The sequence below is a fragment of the Oryctolagus cuniculus genome, chromosome 7 (assembly GCF_051225735.1).
Source record: "Oryctolagus cuniculus isolate XC-2025 breed Fujian yellow rabbit chromosome 7, ASM5122573v1, whole genome shotgun sequence".
Lineage (NCBI taxonomy): Eukaryota > Metazoa > Chordata > Mammalia > Lagomorpha > Leporidae > Oryctolagus > Oryctolagus cuniculus.
Genome location: NC_142873.1, coordinates 22,745,756 through 22,766,964, shown reverse-complemented (window position 1 = coordinate 22,766,964; position 21,209 = coordinate 22,745,756). Strand labels below are relative to the sequence as shown.

The window sequence follows — 21,209 nt, the reverse complement described above, 5'->3', positions numbered from 1 at the left end:
AAAGGGAACGTGAAGAATTTTAGGTTTGTCTGAATACCACCCCTTCGCTGGACTCTCGCCACACTTGGGAGGGGATTTAGGGGTCATGTGTTTACAACACAGAGCAGAGAATGAATGAGGAAAAAAAATAATGCATAGCCAAACATTAAGTGGCAAGTCTAGTTGGAGGACACGTATAAATGACATCTTGCGTTTCCTGAATGTCCATGTTGCAAAATAACATTGGGGAAGAAATGTCTCCAAAACATACCACTGACTTGTTCTGAAGCCAGGGGGAAAGAAGACGTCAGGGGGAAATGGACAATCCTGATCTCCGCAGGTTCTCTAGGGGCCGGTCTGCATCTTAGAGAGCGGATCTGTGTAGCCCCTTCGCCCAGCGCAGCGCCTGTCATCCAGAGTGGAACAGCAGCTGGTGGGAAATGGACGTCACAAAGGCATAGCAATGGCCACCCAGAGAGGGAGACGCCAGCAGTAAACCCGGGCTCTGGTCCTCATGCCAAGCCCTACTTCAGCTCCCTACCAATTAGACCAATTTACATTCACAGTTACCGTCACATGTTGCTCGCGGATGTGGTTTTTACAGAACAGGAAGCGCGTGCTGTTCACTGGTTAGTCTCAAAAGGTGAGAGTCCCGTTGCCACAGGCCATGGCCTCCTTCACCTAGCCCTCTTTGCAATCAGCACAGTGCACAGGAATAGCTCATCCTTTATTCGGGTCAGGCCCCAGGTCACTTGGAGCTGGTGTACTTGGTGACGGCTTTGGTGCCCTCAGACACAGCGTGCTTGGCCAGCTCCCCAGGCAGCAGCAGACGCACGGCCGTCTGGACTTCCCGGGAGGTCAGTGTGCTGCGGCCCGAGTACTGGGCCAGCTGGGCGGCCTCGCCAGCCAGTCGCTCAAAGACATCGTTCACAAACGAGTTCATGATGCTCATGGCCCTGGCGGAGATGCCGATGTCAGGGTGCACCTGCAGAAGCAGCGGCACCACTGTTAATGGGGGCAGGGGGCTCTGCCTGCACCGCAAGCCTTGGGCCCAAGCCGGGGGCTCCAGGAAGCCAGGGGTAGCGGGCAAGGCCAAGGCAGACAGACATGGAAACAGGGGATTGTGTTTTCTCTTTACTACAATCCCCAAGTTGTTTTTGATTTTACAGTTTCTTTCTCTTTTTCTTTATCTTTTGCCAGGCAGAGTTAGACAGTGAGAGAGACAGACAGAGAGAAAGGTCTTCCTTCCGTTGGTTCACTCCCCTAATGGCCACTACGGCCGGCACTGCACCAATCCAAAGCCAGGAGCCAGGTGCTTCCTCCTGGTCTCCCACGCAGGTGCAGGGACCTGGGCCATCCTCCACTGCACTCCTGGGCCACAGCAGAGAGCTGGACTGGAAGAGGAGCAACCAGGACAGAACTGGCGCCCCAACTGGGACTAGAACCCAGGGTGCCAGTGCCGCAGGTGGAGGATTAGCCAAGTGAGCCATGGCGCCGGCCTGCTTTTACAGTTTCTGAGAGGTAACTACCCAAGCCTGCACTCCCTGTACAAGCGCATAAAAACATCTATATTTAACAAATGGGATCAGTCGTGTGGGCATCTGGCCTTTTCCATTTCATGCATTTTGCATGGTGTTCCATGGTATGGAGGATTTGCAGTTTATACCATGCCTCTCAATGGACATCGAGGGCTTTGCCTTTTCTCTTGTTCTGTGCTACAGCAAACGTACCCCCTCAGAACGCCCTGTGAGCACACTGAAGGCTGCTCCTGGGGCGGGGTAAGGGGTTGTGCACTTAACCCAGCAGACAGTGCGCAATTACTTGCCAAGAGCATATCCACACGGCCCAAGGACCAGGCAGCAGGAAGCCTGTGTTCTGTGCCTGTGCCATGAGTCACTATGGGCTTTTGAACTAGGCGATCTCTACTAAAACAGTGACATCCTCCAACATGAGTATATAAACCTCGCCAGGAGAGAGGTGACAGCCAGCTTGCTCGCTGAGCCAGTGGTGGGGACAGAACTAGAGCCAGGCTCCTGGCCGCCTGCAGCTGCGCGCAAGGTGTGTTTAGCCCCAGTCCCCTCTGTCCTTGTGTCCCATGCTCCATGGGGCTGCGGGAGTGAGAAACTCAGTCCGCTCAGCAAGGCGCACAGGCTCACTCTCAGCGGCACTTTCTGGAGCCAGGACTGCCCCCGCTAAGCCACAGGGCTCAGTGGCACCTGCTCCACCCCACTTTCTTCACCTCCCCCATCTTCTGGTGCTTCCCTTCTGGCCAACCCCCGGCACCCAAGGCTGTCAATTCACTAAGACCGCTCATAGGATTCAAGCTGGAGAGCGGCTCCACCCTGGGACCTAATCTACAGCAACGGGAGGATATAAGGCAGGCTGGAGAGCCCCGGGGAGGTGGGGGCCCCGGCTGTGCCCCGTAGGCTGCAGGCTCTGAGCTAAGGCCAAGTTGCTTCGGATCAGATTGGCCTGTGGGTATCAGGAGTAGCTGCTCCTCATGGATGAACACAAGGCACCCGAGCCCACGTTAGAGGAAAGGGACGCACAGCAAGGAAGCTCCTCAAAGGGCCAGGGCAGCGTCTCCAGCAGGCCCCGCCCGAGGCTCCTGTTCACGCTCATTTTTGCCACAATGTGTTCAGCACCCAGTCGCCTTCAGCCTAGCACAGAAGTGTGTTCTTGCGCTAACGTTCCGCGTGATCATCTCAGCCACCCCAAAGCCCTGTACATTTCCTGGATCAGGGAGGCAGCGTGTTTACACGCCTCCTGCCAGTCACAGGTGCACAGGGTACTGAGAGGCACAGACGCCTCTCGGATCAGCTCAGCCGCCCCAGGGCCTGCCCTGGTGCCAACACTAAGCCAAGTCCCAGCTTCCAGGCCCGGGCCTTTCCTGGGCGTCAGCCCATGTGCCTCCCACACGTCCGTGCACCACACCCCCTCACCTGCTTCAGCACCTTGTAGATATACATTGAGTAGGTTTCCTTGCGCTTGCTACGCTTTCTGGACTTCTTGTTCCCAGAGCTGCGGCCCCTGCGGCTGCTGGCCTGCTGCTGCTGCTGCCCACGCTCCGCGCTCATCCTCCTGCTCCTAAGACCAGCTCCACTCACACCTAGGAGCCACTTTTACGAAGTCAGCTGCCCTGCCAGGTGGGGCTGGACGCCAGCACCTGGGGTGGGAGGGGAGGGGCTTGGCTCAACTCCATCCAGAATGTGCTCAGGGTTAATCTTGAAAGAGGCTAATTGCTCTCTCTTCTCCCCCCTCCCCTGGGTAATTTCCTATCTATGAGTTAAGAAACCCTGCACCGGACCCTCTTCCCCGACTCAGCCACCTCCCGGTGAATGTACACAAAGTTCACACAACTCCAGAGAATCACTCTGGGCTCAGCATGGCTCAGAGCCGGGGAGAGGAGGGTTCAGGACCCCAGGCTCCCGCCCCCAAGGAGCCCTGCAGCAGCACTGAAGAACCACAAGAGTGGTTCGCATTAAGAAATTAGGGGAGACTACAGCTGGAGGGCTGCCACAGCCAGAGGCGGCTTCATGGAGTAAGTGGGTGCTGGCTGGCTGCGATTTCACTGGGGAGGGTGGGGGGAAGTGAAAGGGCATGAAAAGCAGAAAGTGGAATCAGTGCTTGTGGCATGGAGGGAGGCTTGGGCTGACGGCAGGTGGGGCAGAGTGGCTAGGAAGCTAGAAGCACACAAAGAATGGATGTTCACTTCTGTGTGGGGTCCTTGTGGAAGAGGGCTGCATAGGGAAGAAAAATGTTCACTGTCTCACTTAGTACCTATGTGTGAACAAACATTTCAGGTTTTTTGTTTTGAATGCTGTGATTAAAGAACAGGAAGAGTGGATGCACAGACAAGCGTCCCCTGCCAGTGTGTGAAAGCAGGAGATCCCACTTCACTGCGCTTACCTCCCCCTCCAGTTCTGAACATCCGGTTACAAGGGACATGCTAAGGTGTTTGAAGGCCAGGAGGAGGGCAGGTGTTGTGGCACAACAGGCTAAGCCTGGGACACCCACAGCCCACATTCTTATCGGAGTGCCAGCTGATAAGCCCGTCTCCTGCCAATGCACCTGGGAAGGCAGCAGACGAGGCCCAGGTAGCTGGGGCCCTGACACCCACGTGGGAGGCCCTGATGGAGCGCACACACAGGCTTCAGTCTGGGCTAGCTCTGGCTGTTGCAGGCATCTGAGGAGTGAATACGCAGATGGAAAATCTATCACTCTGTCCTTCAAATAAATTAAAAAGGTCCTGAGGGCGATTCTGAATCCAAAATAAGGGAGTGCTCATCTTATTTAAAGATTTATTTATTTGAAAGGCAGAGTTGGGACTGGTGGTGTGCCATAGTGGCTAAGACTGCCACCTGCCATGCCAGCATCCCACATGAGTGCCGGTTCAAATCCCGGCTGTTCCACTTCAGATCCAGCTCCCTGCTAATGTACCTGGGAAAGCAGCAGAGGATGGCCCAGGTGCTTGGGCCCCTACACCCATGTGGAAGAAGCTCCTGGCTTCGGCCCGGCCCAGCCCCACACTGTTGCAGCCAGTTGGGGAGTGGACCAGTGGATGGAAGCTGTCTTTCCCTCTCTCTGTAACTATGCCTTTCAAATAAAAATAAATCTTTTTAAAAAGAGAGTTGTAGAGACACTGATCTTGCATTCACTGGTTTATGCCCCAAACGGCTGCAACAGCTGGGGCCAGGCCAGGAGCCTGCAACCCGTCGGTCTCCTACACGGGTGGCAGGGGCCCAAATGCTTGGGCCATCTTCTGCTCCTTTCCCAGCTGCGTTAGCGGAGCACTGTATTTGGGAGTAGAACAGCCAGGGCTCAAACAGGTACTCACATGGGATGCCAGCATTGTAGGCAGTGGCTTAACCCACCACAGCACTAAGTAGGCCTCATAATTTTAGAAATGTGTATTTTGTGGCCTTAAGTGTGCTTCCAGTGATAAATCTGGGTGCTGAAGGCCTGTCCCTTAGCACCTCAGCTACAGGGCTCCGAAGGCCCTAACAGACTGGATCTTAGTCTCAGTGCGCGGGCCCCCTTGGCCGTGGCGGTGGGAGTCGTCCTCGCTCCCATGATCCCAGCAGCTCGCTCCGCAGACGCCATCCTCCCGCAAGCAAGGTCCTGTATGCTTAGGACAGACTGTCTTAGGCCATTTGGCTCCAGGCCCCTCATGGTGGAGCAGAGGACCTGTCTCAATGGCAGCCCCTCACCACGTGCTGGTGTTCCCTCTGCCCAGCGCAGCTCTGGGACTTCTCCCGCGGCGGGAAGCCCCTACTCTTCTTCCAAGTCAGAGCACCAATCCCGCCTTCATGGGCAGCTACTCAGGAGAAACTCCCTCCCTTTGGTGTCTCCTACCATCTAAACCAGAATTCAGCACTGATCCACGTCTCCACTGTCTTGTTCTCAAGTCTTACTGGCTTTCCCTGAGCTCACGAGTTCCTTGGGGGCTGAGACACCCTCTGGGAGCATTTCCCAGTCTTAGATACACTCAATGAGCACTGAAAGACCAGGGCTCTGCCTGCCCACGGGGATGGCTCTGAGGGTTCCGAGGCAGAGTGATGAGCCCACGGGTAAAGCTGGCCACAGACACGCCCCCGGCACAGGGCTAGCAGTGTATCCAAGTTCACAAGTAGACAGGCTGCATAGAACCCTGGGCGGAAGCTGGACTGTGCTGATGGGAAGTCAGGCTCGGGGCAGGTAAGATAAAACTTCCTGCACCACACGGCAGCGGCCATTCAGCGTGCGAGCTCCTGGCCTTGTCTGCATCCCTCCCACTCCACTGATGGAACCAACAGGCCTGGTGCTCAGGAATGTGCACAGCCCAAGTGCTGTGGCTCAGGTGCCAGGGGAGACCCAGAGGCAGAGGCGGGCCCCCCGCGGAGCCCTCTGGGTGATTCATTCATGTGTAAGTTTGTGAACCAATCAGCAGAAGAGGGAGAAAGTTCCTTCCGCCCCTATGAGCTCACTACCAGTGCCCCTCCCCCACCCACCCCCCGCCCGGGGGAGGGGAAGGCAGCCTCAGAGAGCTGAGAAGGCGGGGAGCATGGCTTCCTCTTTCTTTATTGGACACGTTGTAGATGTCACGCAGGTCTAAAAGTTACACCGTTAAATATTTAAAAACCGACCAGGACTAAGACCCTGGCCCAGAGCTCCAAACCCGAAGCAAAAAGGAATGGTAGCGGTGGGCTGGGGGGTATTCCTCCAACATCACCAAAACCCAGAAAACAAGGATCTTAGGCTCCTTCGCAGACCAAACCCAGGGCTCGGGCCCCTAGGCTAACCCTCAGGTGCCTCTGGCTGCATCACTCTCGGGGTAAGTAACCAGCAAGGGGCTGGAGGGAACAGCCAGCCAAGTCCAGACGCGGCCGAATGTAACTGGAAGGAGGAGAGGAAACGGACAGCTACTGTCCAGCTGTAGGTAAGATAACAGAGAGCAGCTAAGGCAGGCCGAGGGATGGGGAGAGGCTGGGAGCGGTATTGCAGCAATGCAGGAGTGTAGCCCAGGGTCCTGTCCTGAGTAGCTGGTCAGGGTAGCAGCTGTTAGTCCCCGGATGGAGCTCCTGACCCACGCCTGGCCGAGGGCTCACACGTTGTGGGTCCTCTTGGTGAGCTGGGGCTCCTCATCTACCAACTTGGACTTGAGGTGCTCCTTGTAGGCCAGGATGTCTCCAGGCCACTTGGTGATTGTCTGCTTCTCACAGACCCAAATTTCCTGTGCAACCTAGAAAGCAAATCCTGCACTTAATCCCGGCAGCCACTTCCCCAGCCCTCACCCATCACCTGAGGAGCTTCCGGAAGAAAGCTCCTCCCTCCCTCTCCCCAGGCCCCTCCCCAGCTCAGTCTCACCTCTTCGGGAAGGCCTAACCCACAGGTACCAGAGCAGCAGGCCCCAGGGCCCTCTCTGTCACCCTGCCATCAGTCCCCAGGAGGGTCTGGATCTGACCAGTGGCCTCACGCACCCAGCTTCCTGTAGCCCACCCCCGTCTCCTCCAAGCTTTGCTGCGGAGTGTCAGCGAAACAGCACCCTGTCTGATCCAGGTCCTCTTAGCAGGGTTCTATTTTTGGACTGAAGAGTCTTGGGAGAGCAGTGAAAGGACCCTGTTCGCTACCCAACTCCTTCCCCGATCTGGGCCAACCACACCAAGTTGCCTGACACCCCAACGGCTACTGAAGAAGGGTCTCGGCCTAGGCTCTCTCTCCAGTAGCCACAAAGAGGCCTAAGATCCAGCCCTCAGTGCCCTCTGTGCCCGACCCCCTTCTCCTAACTGCTTTCTGTGGGGCCTCACCTGCTGAATGAGTCTGAAGTCATGGCTGACCAGCATCATCCCACCCTCAAACTCATTGATGGCGTCTGCCAGCGCGTCGATGGTCTCAATATCCAGGTGGTTGGTGGGCTCGTCCAGGAAGAGCATGTGGGGGTTCTGCCAGGCCAGCCAGGCCAGACACACTCTGCACTTCTGCCCGTCTGACAAGTTCCGGATTGGGCTCACCTGAGTGGAACCATGGCGTGCACAAAACTTAGTTACCCCACCACAAAGCACACTCACCCGCCCCCCCCCCCCCATCTCTCCCTGGCTCCTCCAGTAGAATTACTGCCATTCTGCTTAGAGAGGCACAAGATCACACAGCCAGACAGCGGCACAGCCACTGAAGCCTGAACGGGACACACCTGCAGACCTGAAGCCATCAGTGAGTTCACCCCGTCACCACTGAAAGCTTAATGAGCTCAAGCAGTCCAGTAGGTGCTCAGCTCCGGAACTGAATCCACGAATTCGCTTTCTAGGCTTCAAGCTCCCTTGCTCTCAGGCACCACGACACGTGGGCACGTCGGAGCCCAGCGCACTCTCCTTGCCCCTCCCCCTACAATGGCACCTCAATGTCCTGGTACGTAAGAGCTAGCGCAAAGGAAAGGCAGCAGCTCTCTTAGGGGCTGGGAGCCAGCAGTGGGGACTCTGGGGACGCTTCCAAAGCCGCAGGGCCAGGCTACGGTGTCCCCGACCCCTCAGCAGCGTCTGCCAGCCACCAGGGCTCTTCCCACAGCCTCTACTACTGACCTGCTGCTTCCCAGTGAGCCCGTACCGCCCGATGATCTTCCTCATCTCTTCCTTCTCCTTGATCTCTGGGTAGCACTTCATCATGTACTCCAGAGGCGAGAGATCCAGGTCCAGCTGCTCTTGTAAATGCTACGCAGAAAATGGAACCCACCCAGACGTGACTCGTGCCCTGCTTCCCAGGGCGCCCGCTGTGCTACCGGCCAGGTAACTAACTCTCTACCTCGACCCAGGCACCTGTTCAGGCTCCAGGGAAGCAGGTAGGTTTGACCAGGTTAGAATTCCTTGGGGGAGGGCTGGGACTTGGCCAGATGCGACCCCACCCCTAGGTCTGTACCTGATGGTAACGCCCTATCTTGACGTGAGAATGTTTCCGGATCATTCCGTCTGTAGGTAGTAGCTAGGAAGAAAAAGAGCAGGTGTCAACGTAAGCTTACAAAAAGGAAATCTGGGGCAGAGCAGGGCAAAAAAACACGTCCACACTGAACAGGACACGACTTCAAAACCCAATCTACAGGAACAACTCAGACTGCTGTCTGGCCACTCTAACATTTAGGAAGATACGCTGAAACCTGGTGTTGAGAGAGGCAAAGACCCACGAGATACAATTTGCTACGTGGTTAAGAACTGTCTGCCACAGAAGGTACTATGTAACAGAGCCCATGGATATAGCTACCATACACCTCTTGTAAAATAGAAACCTACCTCCACACACAGATGTCCCTGCATTCTGAATGCTGACTGAAAACAGAAAACACTGACACACACACACTGTCCTCTGACTCCTCCTACCCCACCTCCACCCAGATAAAACCGCTCAGCCGCGACATTCTGTCTCATCCCCAACCCCCAAGTGGCTCACTCGGCACCAGGGCCCTGTGCCCCTAAATAACTTCACTGCAGACAACCCAAGCGCCCACTCCTGCAAGCAGCCACAGCCCGCCTCGGGGCCCTACCTCTCCAGTCAGCAGCTTCAAAAGAGTTGACTTCCCTGCTCCATTGGGCCCTACCAGAGCCACTCGTGTGTCGAGGTCGATACCAAATTCTAGATTATTGTAGATGCAAGGCTGAAATGGGTACAAGAGAAGCACACACAGGCGAGGGTATGGATCCACTCTGCCTGGCAGAGCAGCCCGCTGAGTCCCCCGTGGCCGGCTGAGGTGAGGAGAGGGGGAAGGAGGCACGCGCAAAAGCAGACCCCACCCACTGGACCCGCCCCGCCCATCCAGCTGAGCGCTTTCCCTTCCCACTGCTCGAAGGAGGAGGAGGCACCCCAGCTGCCACAGCTGAAAATCCCCCACACCAATGGGGCAGGAGTGGTCGGCCAGGAAGCAGAGAGGCTCCCACCAGCCAGTGCTCACTCTGTGGGGTACATGCTGGCTTCCCAGGCAGACACAGCCCTGGCCTGAACTTACCCCATCTTTTGTGTACTTGAAGCTCACGTTTTGCACCATGATGACAGGCGGTGGGATCTTGCCACATGGTGGGAAGTAAAACGACAGTGTCTAGGGAGGCAAGAGGGCATGCATCAGGCTGGCTCCTTTCTCCTCCGCTGTACCTCAGGCCACCTCACCCCGTCGGCCCGCACCTTGTCGCTCACGACCCTCTCCGTTAGTCCCGACGCCATCATCTTCTGTAGCGTCTTCTCCTTGCTCTGGGCCTGCCGGGCCAGCTTCGCACTGCCATGACCAAACCTAGCGATGTAGTTCTGAAAGAGACCAGAAAGGGGGGCTTGGAGCGTGTGCAGGCACCAAAGAACCATCTTGAAATCCAGGGTGACGCGTGACGACCACGGCTTCTTCCGGTTCTCCTCCACCTCTCCGACTGCCTGGGTCGGGAGGGCTCGGCCCCGCCCCTACCTTCATGTGCGCGATCTGATCTTGCTCCCAGTGGAACCTCTTCATCTGGTTCTCCTCCAGCTCCAGCCGTGTCTTTACGTACTGATCGTAGTTACCCTGCAGGGAAACACAGGGTGGGCAGCTTCAACCTGGCTCTCAGAGCTTAGGGAGATGAGGTTGGCCGTGATTGGGCCCTGCCTATGAGGGTGTGCAGTAAACAGAGGGTGAGCATTAAAGCAGCGCATCCTAACCTAGAACGCGCGGTCTTTTTGATTCTGGGCCTCCTGCTCAGGCCAGCGAGGACCGGGCTCCAGAGCAAAGCCTTAGATTAGCCAAAAGGACTCCCACAGTATTGTGGTCAGCCCTGAAACACGGACATTACGATGTACAGTGCCTTCCAACACGACCACCTACCGCTCCCCAGTCCCAGAGGCTGATGGCCCACACAAAACTGCAAGAGCTGTCCTCTGAGGGCAGATAGGCCATTCAGATTCAGTGCCAGGCAAACCCTGCAAACCGCCATGGTTTCTATCTGCAAACACCTGGCCATAAGCTAAATATCCACAAGTCAGAGGACAGCCACACCATTTAGTATCTATTGCACAGCTGCTTGAGAGTGAGGCTGATTTACACACATACACTCACATGGAAATGCAATCTAGGGAACAGAATGATTAAGATCACAACTGTGGGGACAGCGCTGCGGCATAGTGGGCAAAGCCAACACCTGCAGTGCCGGCATCCCATATGGGCACCGGGTTGAGTCCTGGCTGCTCCACTTCTGATCCAGCTCTCTGCTATGGCCTAGAAAAGCAAGAGCGGGGTGCTGGATTCTGTCCCGGTTGCCCCTCTTCCAGGCCAGCCCTCTGCTGTGGCCTGGGAGTGCAGTGGAGGATGGCCCAGGTGCTTGGGCCCTGCACCCCATGGGAGACCAGGAAAAGCACCTGGCTCCTGGCTCCTGCCATCGGATCAGCGCGGTACGTCGGCCGCGGCGGCCATTGGAGGGTGAACCAACGGCAAAGGAAGCCCTTTCTCTCTGTCTCTCTCTCTCTCACTGTCCACTCTGCCTGTCAAAAAAAAAAAAAAAAAAAAAAAAGAAAAGAAAAGAAAAGCAAGAGCATAGTCCTCGGGCCCCTGCACCTGCATGGGACACCCAGAAGAACCTCCTGGCTCCTGGCTTCGGATTGGCCCAACTCTAGCCATTGTGGCCATTTGAGGAGTGAACCAACAAATGGAGGACCTCTCTCTTTCTTTGTAACTCTGCCTTTCAAATAAATAAATAATTTTTTTTTAAAAAAGCACCCATTTATTTAAAAAAATTACAACTTTATAAAGAGAAAAAGGATATATGCATCTACGAAAATTTTTTTTAAATTTACTTATTTGAAAGGCAGTTTCAGAGAGGTAGAGGCGCGCACACACACACACACACACACACACACACAGAAAGTCTTCCAACCATTGGTTCACTCCTCAAATAGCCACAACAGCCAGAGCTAAGATGATCTAAAGCCAGGAGCCAGGAGCTTCTTCAGGGTTTCCCATGAGGGTGCAGGGGCCTGAGGACTTGAGCCATCTCCTACTGCTTTCCCAGGCCATAGCAGGGAGCTGGATGGGAAGTGGAGCAGCCGGGACTCCAACTGGCACCCATATGGGATGCCAGCACTGCAGGCAGCGGCTTTACTCACTATGCCATAGCACCGACCCCAGCACCTATAAAATTTTCTACAAATGCCGGAAAGTACACAAGAACCTTCTGGAATTCTACGTAAGAACCTACTACTACTCTCATGGAGAGTGTGACTATGAATGAAGAGAGCTTTCATTGTTCACTTTTTTGGAATGTAAAAAGCGAGGCATTAACAGTGTGCTGGGACCGTAACCCCATTCTCACACAAGGAACGTCCGTGTGCTGACACGAGCGGATTAAGGAGTCATTCAAGAAAGCAGAGGGGAGCAGGGCCTGCCCAGGCACCACGAAAAGTCAACTGCTTTGCCATAAGGCAAACATACACCATATGGAAAGACTGCCAACCCATGGCCTATGACCTGAAAGCAATGGCTTTGGGACGAAAATAAAACAGGCTTCAGGACTCCTTGTCCACGGCTTTTTATAGCAATAGGGAGAAAAGAGCTGGGTCTGTCTTTTTTTTTATTTTTAAAGGAGCACCTCGAGAAGTGTTAAGTGTAGAGACAGCCGTGGAAACAGCTGAGGCCCACTCACCGTATAATACTTCAGTTTCTTGTTGTGCATGTGAATGATGTTGGTGCAGACACCATTCAGAAAATCCTGGGAATGGGAGACGAGAACCAGGATGCGCTTAAAACTGCAAAGCCAAAAAACCAGTCAGAAGGTGCTCAAATATGGGAGACAATTGGTAACAGGTGAAGGGAGACCCAGTCCAGAAAGCCTTCTCCCTACCCCATCTTCACACCTGAGCACCCCCTAGGTGTCCCTGCCAGCATGTAAGCCAGCACGGCACAGCTGATCCGAAAGCACTGCTGACGCCTCTCAGAGGGTGCGGAGACGTCACCATTCCTTAATCTCCTGTCCGATTTCCAATCCCATGTTGGACATGGCAGTAGCAGTGACAGCAAAAAGATAAGTGTGCACAAACAAATATACCCATAAATGTGTCAAGGGAAAAGCTGTATTGTAGGAAAAGCTGAAACAAACATGCCAAAAAGCACAATGCCTCCCCCTGAGGGAAGGCGCCGGGCCGCGGCCCCACTGAAAGCTCTGCTCGACGCGGGGCACTCAGCTCCTCCGCTACCAAGGAACCAGCAGCGTTTCTTTCGCTGCACTGTGATCCTAGAGGAGGCAACCCTTGACGCGATGTCTACAAATACAATCAAGGTAAAAAGTTGTCTTTAACAAATATGGTGTATTTCAAATATGGCAAAAACTGAAAAGGCGTTTTTTTTTTAAGAAAAATCTCACACGTTCCGACTGAATGAAAACAAACCCAAAGGCCAACTCCTAAAGGGGCTCTCGCCAGGTTTCCCGTGGAGCCCACTGTGGCCACACTGCAGTCCATCTTCTCACTGCGGGCATGCCTCTCTGCCCTGTTCCGCTCCCCTTCCAGACTCGCCCGCCCCCATTGAACGCACGCCCCTTACGTTTTCAGTTCTTCTTCCAACCACACACAAGCATCTAGGTCCAAGTGGTTGGTGGGCTCATCCAGAAGCAGCATGAAGGGCCGGATAAAGAGGGCTCTAAAGGAAGGAGAGGACACGGGCGCTTCAGCATCGCAGGGCTACAGCAAAGGGCCGGCCTGCCCACCACACGCAACTCCAGGCAGGCCTGGCTGCAGCCCTGCAACCAAGTCCAGGGTCAAAGCCTCAGAGGGAAGGGGAGACTCGGTGAGGAACCAGCCTTCAAGGGCAGGGGCTGAAGGACAGAAATGAGCTCAGAAGCACAGAAACGCAGTTTGGTAATAAAGCTGTAAGTCCTTAAGTCTGCAAGGCCTCGACACCAGCGTGGGTGACTATGAGGAAGACAAAAGGATAAAGGAAATAAACTTCTAAGGCAAAGAGCAGTCACGTTAGATCTTTCTGGTGGGGATGCCCATCTCTAGCAAGGACGTCAAAGAATGTTCTTTCTGTAACCTGGAATCCTTTCTTAAACTGGAAAAACAGGAGAGCAGTCTCTAAGGCGCTACTTCCCAAACCTGCAGTCACCACATATGAGAGAATTGTGAGAAACAAGATTTCTGGGGGCCAGCATGGTGGCAAAGCAGGTAAAGCTGCTGCCTGACACTGGCATCCAACAAGGGCTCTAGTTCAAGTCCCAGCTGCTCCACTTCCGATCCAGCTCCCTGCTAATGGCCTGAGAAAGCAGAAGATGGCCCAAGTCCTTGGGCCCCTGCTCCCATGTGACAGACCCAAATGAAGCTCCTGGCTCCTGGCTTGCAGCCATTTGGAGAGTGAACCAGTGGATGGAGGATCTCTCTGTCTCTCTCCATCCCTCTGTAACTCTGGTTTTCAAATAAACAAATATTTAAAAAACCAAAGAAGAATTAAGATTTCTGAGCATCCAATACCTGTGTAGATCTGAGGGAGAGGCCGGGAAATGTGTCTTTCAATGCTCCCAGGGTAACCATAGGCAGTTAATTCTCGTTAGCACGTAGAACTACTGCTCTCACATTCTAAGACACACACACAGGACAAGTGTGGTGGTGCAGCGGGTTAAGTCACTGCTTGCCACACCAGAATCCCACACTGGAGTGCTGGTGCGAGTCCTGACTGCTCTGCTTCCAATCCAGCTTTCTGCTAATGTGCAAGGCAGCAGATAGAGGCCCAATTGCCACCCATGTGGGAGACCAGGATTGGAGCTCCTGGTTTCAGCATGGTCCAGCCTTGGCTGCTGCTGCCATTTAGAGAGTGAACCAGCAGATGGAAGATATCTCTCTCTCTCTCCCCTGTGCTGTCACTCTGCCTTTCAAATAAATAAATCTTAATAAAAAGACACCCAGGCTATTTCGACATCAGTGGATCCAGTGCTATCAATTCACTTTGAAAAGAACGCGGGGAAGGAATTGTTTATTTGAGTAGAGTCTCTGGGAGGACAAACAGAATTCTGCTCTACCAACATCTGCTTTGGGCTCAGGTCACAAGAGAGTAAAGAGAGATAATATAACAGCCATCTAACACGGTACCACAGCAGGAATCAGCAGGAATGAAGCACAGAAAAGGTGGGAGAGAGAGACGAGAAGCAGACCCAACCCCAGCATTTTCCCCAGGGTCCCTAGGCAATTTCCCACAGATTCCTAAATCCCGCGCTGGGAGTCTACCCAGCCCGCTGCCGCCATTCGCTATGGCTTCAGCCAGAAAGCTCACTCCCCAGCCTACACACACCACCACCCCCTGTCTACACTCGGCAGCTACTCACTGCTGACTCCTGCTGCTCATGGTTCCCCAGGCATGAACTACCCGACTCTGAGACGGGGAGCCCCAAGGAGTGGGAAGGCAGGGAGGGACTCACCTGGCGAGGGCAACCCTCATCCTCCAGCCGCCACTGAAGTCTTTCAGCTTCTTGCGCTGCATGGCGGGGGTGAAGCCCAGGCCGTGCAGGATCCGCGAGGCCCTCATCTCCGCCTTGTCGGCGTCCAGCTCCTCCAGGCGCTCGTACAACTCCATGAGCTTCTCACACTCCGCTGCGGGCGGCACACGCCTGTGAGGCTCCCCGGGGCTTTCGCAGGAGGAAGCCCACCCCGCCCCCGGCCTGGGGCCCTACCGTCCTCGTGAGCCAGCCGCTCGGCCTCCCTCTCCAGCATGGCCCGCTCCGTGTCCACCTCCATCACGCACTGCAGAGGCGTCTTGTCACTAGGCGGCATCTCCCGAGTCAGGTGGTAGATGTCGATGTGCTCAGGGATGGGCACTTCCCGCTTCCCAATGGCAGACAGCAACATGGACTTCCCTGAGACGGGGAGACGGGGACCCTGAGCAACCTCCCTTCCGGCCTCACCGTCACCCTTCCACTGCAGCCAAACCGGGACCGTGCCACGTCGGGAGCACCTTCCGCCCCTTCACTCCCTCCGACCCTGCTGCGCCCTGGTCTTGCGGTACCATTCCGACTTTCTTCCGGTTCTCGTCCCACCACTCCCTCCATGACGCCCTTTCCACTTACGGCAGCTTCACTTACGGAAGCCCACAGCCCCTCTACTGCTTTCGGCACCTGCTGTCTGTAACTACCCGTGTGGGACTTAGCACACACTGCCCTGTGCTGCTGGTGCCTTTTCCCCAGGGCGTATCTGGCATCTCCCACCCATATTATAAACGCCTTGCTTTGTACACAGCTGGTGCTAAGTAAATACTTGCTGAGTGATCGATGAGCCAGAGAGACACCTCCCACCTTGCCTTCTGCGAGCCTCACCGATTCCATTTAACCCAATGAGGCCATAGCGGCGGCCTGAGTTTAACTCCAGCTTGGTGTCACTGAGCAGCTCTTGCCCGTGGAAGGTGAGTGAGAGGTTGATGATGTGGACGTCAGTACTGTTGGGGTGAGAGGCCAGGACACCAGTCACAGCTCGGGCAGCCGCTTTCTTCAGCTCGAAGTCTTCCAGCTCCTTGGTCAGCAAATCCACCTCTGGGGGACAGAAAACAATTTGGGGAGAGGGGGAGAAGACGGCTTCCGTTCTTACACAGAGGCCGGTTCTGAGGGCCAGGATGGGATCGTGCTGAGTGGACTCGGGTGCTGCACAGGCTTCAGACAGGATGCACGTGGACAGACCTGCCTGGACACTGCTCGCTTTGACGGCTCTTCCCTATCTTGGCCGCTCATGTCCTATTCACTTCCATCATGCCCGCCCCCAGTATTCCGGCCGGGACTGCCCCACAGGCTGCCTTTATCATACCACCTCTCCTAAGAATCCTCATCTTGGAGATGACGCCTCCCACCCGGCTCTCCTCACATTTTTCTAACTCCCCTTTTTCTGAATTCCTGTCTGTTACAATTGACATTACTAAGCACCCTCTCCTCTTCAAACGTTCACTCAGTATCTGAGACAGGTCACAAAAGTCTCACAAGATGCGGTACCTGCACTCAAAGATCAAACAACTCTGCATGAAGAAACAGAAGACAGAGCATAAAAAGGCAAAGAGACGCTGTGAGATAGCAAAGGTCAATGGAAAGATCACCGAGGACAGGTGTGTCTGGGAGAGGCTCTGCTACCTTGCACTGGGCCTCAAATGTCCAATGTAGCTAGTACAGACGCTGTGGTAACAGTACTGAAGCGTGTCAAAAATGGCCGGCGCCGTGGCTCAATAGGCTAATCCTCCACCTTGTGGCGCCGGCACACCGGGTTCTAGTCCCGGTCGGGGCGCCGGATTCTGTCCCGGTTGCCCCTCTTCCAGGCCAGCTCTCTGCTATGGCCAGGGAGTGCAGTGGAGGATGGCCCAGGTGCTTGGGCCCTGCACCCCATGGGAGACCAGGAAAAGCACCTGGCTCCTGGCTCCTGCCAGGATCAGCGCGGTGCGCCGGCTGCAGCGGCGGCCATTGGAGGGTGAACCAACGGCAAAGGAAGACCTTTCTCTCTCTGTCTCTCTCCCTCACTGTCCACTCTGCCTGTCAAAAATAAAAAAAAAAAAAAAAAAAAAAAAAAAAAAGGACAGAAACATGCTAACTATTCAAGGGACCACCAACAGTCTGGATGCAGCAGACTTCTTCAGGGAGTTTCTTGGGGGCAGAGAAGACAGCTGGGATTAGCCTGCCAGGGGCCTGGAATATTCTGTCACAGCTGCCATGCTTCCTCAGCTGGACTTGGTACCTTACCAGAGGGCCGACTGAGTTTATAATGCCTCAGTCAGTGTACTGCACTTGAGAAGTGCTCAGTAACTATCTCCCAAAATACTCAGATCCATGTCACAGAGGCCCGGGGGGCGGGGGGGGGGGTACCAGATAATAATGCACAAGCTATGCTCTTGTTGTTGTAGTCACTACCCCCGTGAGCCTGGTCCACTGGCCACCACGTGGAGAGGCGGGCCGGGAACTGACCTTCTCAGCCTAACACACAGACAGCTCAGTGCCTCCCCTAAGTGCTTGCCACGGAGGACACGGGAACCTTGTGTTCAGTCTCTTGATCGGTAGTAACCGGCTGCACCAACTCCATCTGCATTCGTTTGGGTCACGGTTCCATACCTCCAGATACATTCTCCTTCGCCAGGAAGGTCAAGAGTCTGACTCCAGCTGGAGCACGCGTTAAACCTTAGCCACCACCCCGGGGAATGGGGAACGGGGAATGGAGCCCTCCCTCAATTCACCTGTGGCCTCTCTGCCATTGGCCTCGTTTTTCTCCTCGGCCACCTGTGGCTCTGTGACAGCGTCTCCATTCTCCTCGTGCCCCTTTTTGGGCCGCTGCCGAGCCTTGGCAGCCTCCTTCTTTTTGGCTGCTTTCTTCTTGGCCAGGTCAGAGGGCATGGTGATGGAGCCACAGGGGTGGGGTCCTGTTCTTTCGGGGAGCCTGGAAGAAGGCACGCAGATAGCCCGAACCTTTCACCTTTTGGTCAGAATGCCTGGGCCTGGCTCCATCTCTCGCAGGAAGTTTCCTCTCCAGCCTCGATGCCCAGCTCGGCCCCGCCTCGTCTCTCGCAACTCGGTCAGGCTCCCTTAAGCCAGTTGCGATTCCTACCACTCTTTTAATCGAAGCACTTCTCCCCCCACGGGCTTTGTCTAGCAATCGCCACGGGCTGCCTCACTTTGGAATCGCTCCTTCTCTCGGGGCCTCCCCTTAGCGAGCAGCCAAGGTCCCCGTCTCCGGTTTCCCCGCAACTTGGCGCTCCGCACCCCAGCAGCCGCCTCGCTTCCTGGGTTTCTTCCTCCCGCCTCCTCTCCGTCGTCCCGGTCCGCCCCGCCCAGCCGTCGGGCCCAGCTTCTTCCCGGGACACACCGGTCTTCCCCCTCTGCTGAGTCCCCTGGAGTCTCCGCACTCGCCACCCCCCGAAGCTGCCCCTACACCCAGCCCATCAGCTTCTCTCTCTTGGCCCTTTCTTCTCCCCTGCGGTCCTCTCCATCCCGACCCTGTCCTTCCTTCCTCATCTCGTCCTCCCTCCCCCTCACTGGCTGGTACCCTCACCCCAAAACGCTTCTTCCCCCAACTCACTGGGCCTCGCCGCTCGGCCTCTGTCGCAACAGAGCTGCTCCTTGAGCTCCTCCGCATGCGGCCGGCTCACGAGCCAATCACGGCCTCGGATGGCGCTCAGCGCGCCGCCGCGCGGACTTCTGGGGACTGTAGTCCTCAAGTCGCGGCTACCAAGCGTGGGCTCGGCCTCGAGAACTACTACATATCCCAAGGCCCTTGCGATCCCACGTGATGTCATCAGGATGCGCGAGGCCCGAGGAGGGGCGGGGTTAGAGTCCGAGAGCCCTGTGCCACCAGGCCGCTTCAGGCGCTAGAAACTGCAAATCCCAGATTGCTCCTCGGATAAGCGGGCTGGGCCTTCTCGGTTTTACTCCACCTCTCGAAAACCTACTGAGCTATGTGGAGATACCGTTTACAGGGCTGCCCTCCCGGCTTAGCCAGCAGGGTGTTCGACTACGTTTCCCAGCGTGCATCAGGCGGGAACGGGTCGAGACAATGGGAAAGACAAGGTTAGAGGCAGGAGGCGGGGTCAGAGTGCGGCGGCTCGGCAGAGAGGACCCCGAGAGCAGGTTACCCTGCCAGGGTGATGCGAACAGAATTCCTCCACGACAGAAAGCCGGCTCGTTTCATGAAACCGAAATTTTAGAGGCTGACTGCTTTAGCCAAACTTTTAGAAGGTGCCAGATGTTCGGGAGCCTTGGCCGCTTTGCCTAGCCACTCGGAACTGTTAGGTTTCCATGAAGGTCATGTTAATTTGGTGGGAAGAATAAAAAAGTATAAAAGTCCTTTTACTCAATTTAGCATTATCCTCAGCCACGTGTCCTCGCTGATTGTCCCTTGAGTTTCACTGTTTAAAAATCTCTTGTAGGGCCTGGCGTTTGGCACATAGGTTTAGATCCTGCTTGGGAAGTTCCGTCCCACCTCAGAATGCCTGGATCGCAGTCCTGGCTCTGTTTCCAATCTTCTTGGCAGTGTGCACTCTGGTTCAAGTACTTGGGTCCCTGCCACCAAACCTGGAGATGCAAATGGACATCTGGGCTCCTGATTTCTCCCTGGCCCAGTCTGGGTTATTGTAGGCAATTTGAGGGGTGAACCAGCAGGTGGAAGATCTCTGTTTCTGTGAGTTTGTGAATAAAAACAAATAATTTTAAAAGTCTCATAGAGATCGTTTCTTTTGATTAAGATCAAGTGTAAAAGTCTCCTAGATTTCATATTACCTACATTGCAAATCCCACATTTGTAGCCTCAAAAACAAAAACAAAAAAGGCTTGCTCCTCCCTTCATAATAAACTAGTTTTCCTTCTCAGACTCAGTGTTTTAATACATCCTCCGCTGGTTAAAGTGAGTGTGAGGCTCAGAGATGAGCACTGGAGTTACCATGGTGAAAAGTCATTTTCTGGGGCCAGCGCTGTGGTGCAGCGGGTCAAAGCCCTGGCCTGAAGTGCCAGCATCCCATAAGGGCGCTGGTTCTAGTCCTGGCTACTCCTCTTCCAATCCAGCTCTCTGCTATGGCCTGGGAGAGCACTGGAGTATGGGCCCCTGCACCCCGCTGGGAGACTTGGAAAAAGCTCCTGGCTCCTGGGTTCAGATTGGCCCAGCTCTGGCCATTGAGGCCAATTGGGGAATGAACCAGCAGGTGGAAGACTTCTTTCTGTCCCTCTCCCTGTCCTTAACTCTGCCTCTCAAATAAGTACATACATCTTTTTTAAAAATAAAAAGTTTCATTTTTGTTAATTAATTAGCTAATATTAGAAAACCTTTGAGGTTTTCTTCCTGCATCCTGTTCCTCATAGAATCCTTGCCTAAATGTGCACTAGTTACTTCTTTCACATATTTAACAAATATTAAGCATCTATAAGGGGCAAAAACTATGTTTTAGGTAAAAGAAAAAAAAACCTATAGGCTATAATTAAGTGATTGCAAAGCCCTTCAGTATGAGGTAAAGGAGTTCTTTATAGTTATGGATCACATAAAAATCACTAATCCAAGCTCCTGAGCCTCCTGGGAGCATTCTCTAAAAAACGTATCCCTCTCTTGGCCTCAGTTAAATGTGGATGACGGGGCCGGCGCTGTGGCACAGCAGGGTAAGCTGCCACCTGCAGCCCAGCATCCCATATGGACTCCGATTTGAGGCCCTGCTGCTCCACTTCTGATCCAGCTCCCTGCTAATGTGCTTGGGAAAACAGAAGAAGATGGCCAAAGTCCTTGGGTCCCTATACCCTCCTAGGAGACCTGGAAGAAGCTCCTGGCTCCTGGCTTTGGTCTGGCCTAGCCCCAGCCATTGTGGCCATTTGAGGAGTGAACCAGTGGATGGAAGGCCTCTCTCCCTCTGTCTTTCCCTCTCTCTGTCTCTGTAACTCTGTCTTACAAAATAAATAATCTTTTTTTAGGGGCTGGCGCTGCGGTGCAGCAGGTTAAAGTCCTGGCCTGAAGCGCCAGCATCCCATACGGGTGCTGGTTCTAGTCCTGGCTGCTCTATTTCCGATCCAGCTCTCTGCTATGGCCTGGGATAGCAGTAGAAGATGGCCCAAGTCCTTGGGCCCTTGCACCCACGTGAGAGACCCGGAAGAAGCTCCTTGCTCCTGGATTCGGATCGGCGCAGCTCCAGCCATTGCAGCCATCTGGGGAGTGAACCAGCAGATGGAAGACTTCTCTCTCTGTCTCTCCCTCTCTCTGTAAGTCATCTTTCAAATAAATAAAATAAATCTTAAAAATAAATAAATAATTTTTTTTAAAAATGTGGACTACAGGCAGCTTACATG

At 54.6% G+C, this 21,209-nt stretch overlaps 2 protein-coding genes across 4 annotated transcripts; both read right to left on the bottom strand.

Moving 5' to 3' along the window:
* Nucleotides 1–693: 693 nt before the first annotated feature.
* H2BK1 (H2B.K variant histone 1) lies at nt 694–3,143 on the bottom strand. Of its 2 annotated transcripts, none has more exons than XM_089299513.1 (2): nt 2,934–3,143; nt 694–964 (listed from the first exon to the last, which is right to left on the bottom strand). In XM_089299513.1, the coding sequence occupies exons 1-2, from the start codon at nt 3,054–3,056 to the stop codon at nt 728–730; spliced, it is 360 nt and encodes a 119-aa protein (XP_089155639.1). In that variant the 5' UTR covers nt 3,057–3,143; the 3' UTR covers nt 694–727. The 2 variants fall into 2 exon arrangements, with proteins under 2 accessions (XP_089155639.1, XP_002715119.4); XM_002715073.5 differs by having other exon boundaries at nt 2,922–3,138.
* A 2,878-nt stretch (nt 3,144–6,021) lies between these two features.
* On the bottom strand, nt 6,022–18,498 carry ABCF2 (ATP binding cassette subfamily F member 2). 2 transcript variants are annotated; one of them, XM_002715053.6, is made up of 15 exons: nt 18,442–18,498; nt 17,630–17,829; nt 15,744–15,956; nt 15,105–15,287; nt 14,853–15,024; nt 12,989–13,084; nt 12,093–12,195; nt 9,890–9,985; nt 9,619–9,738; nt 9,446–9,535; nt 8,987–9,097; nt 8,368–8,430; nt 8,034–8,162; nt 7,266–7,469; nt 6,022–6,700 (listed from the first exon to the last, which is right to left on the bottom strand). In XM_002715053.6, exons 2-15 carry the CDS (start codon nt 17,784–17,786, stop codon nt 6,563–6,565), a joined length of 1,875 nt encoding a protein of 624 aa, XP_002715099.1. In that variant the 5' UTR covers nt 17,787–17,829; nt 18,442–18,498; the 3' UTR covers nt 6,022–6,562. The 2 variants fall into 2 exon arrangements, with proteins under 2 accessions (XP_002715099.1, XP_008262129.1); XM_008263907.5 differs by having other exon boundaries at nt 18,469–18,498.
* Between the last annotated feature and the right edge of the window lie 2,711 nt (nt 18,499–21,209).

Excerpts from the sequence above, each read along its gene's own strand:
- H2BK1 (XM_002715073.5), bottom strand. The coding sequence starts at position 3,056 with ATGAGCGCGGAGCGTGGGCAGCAGCAGCAGCAGGCCAGCAGCCGCAGG. Across the intron at positions 965-2,921 it reads TCTACAAGGTGCTGAAGCAG|GTGCACCCTGACATCGGCAT; the intron begins GTGAGGGGGTGT and ends CTGCTTCTGCAG.
- ABCF2 (XM_002715053.6), bottom strand. The coding sequence starts at position 17,786 with ATGCCCTCTGACCTGGCCAAGAAGAAAGCAGCCAAAAAGAAGGAGGCT. Across the intron at positions 9,739-9,889 it reads ATCAGATCGCGCACATGAAG|AACTACATCGCTAGGTTTGG; the intron begins GTAGGGGCGGGG and ends GGTCTCTTTCAG. Across the intron at positions 9,536-9,618 it reads AGAGGGTCGTGAGCGACAAG|ACACTGTCGTTTTACTTCCC; the intron begins GTGCGGGCCGAC and ends TTGCCTCCCTAG.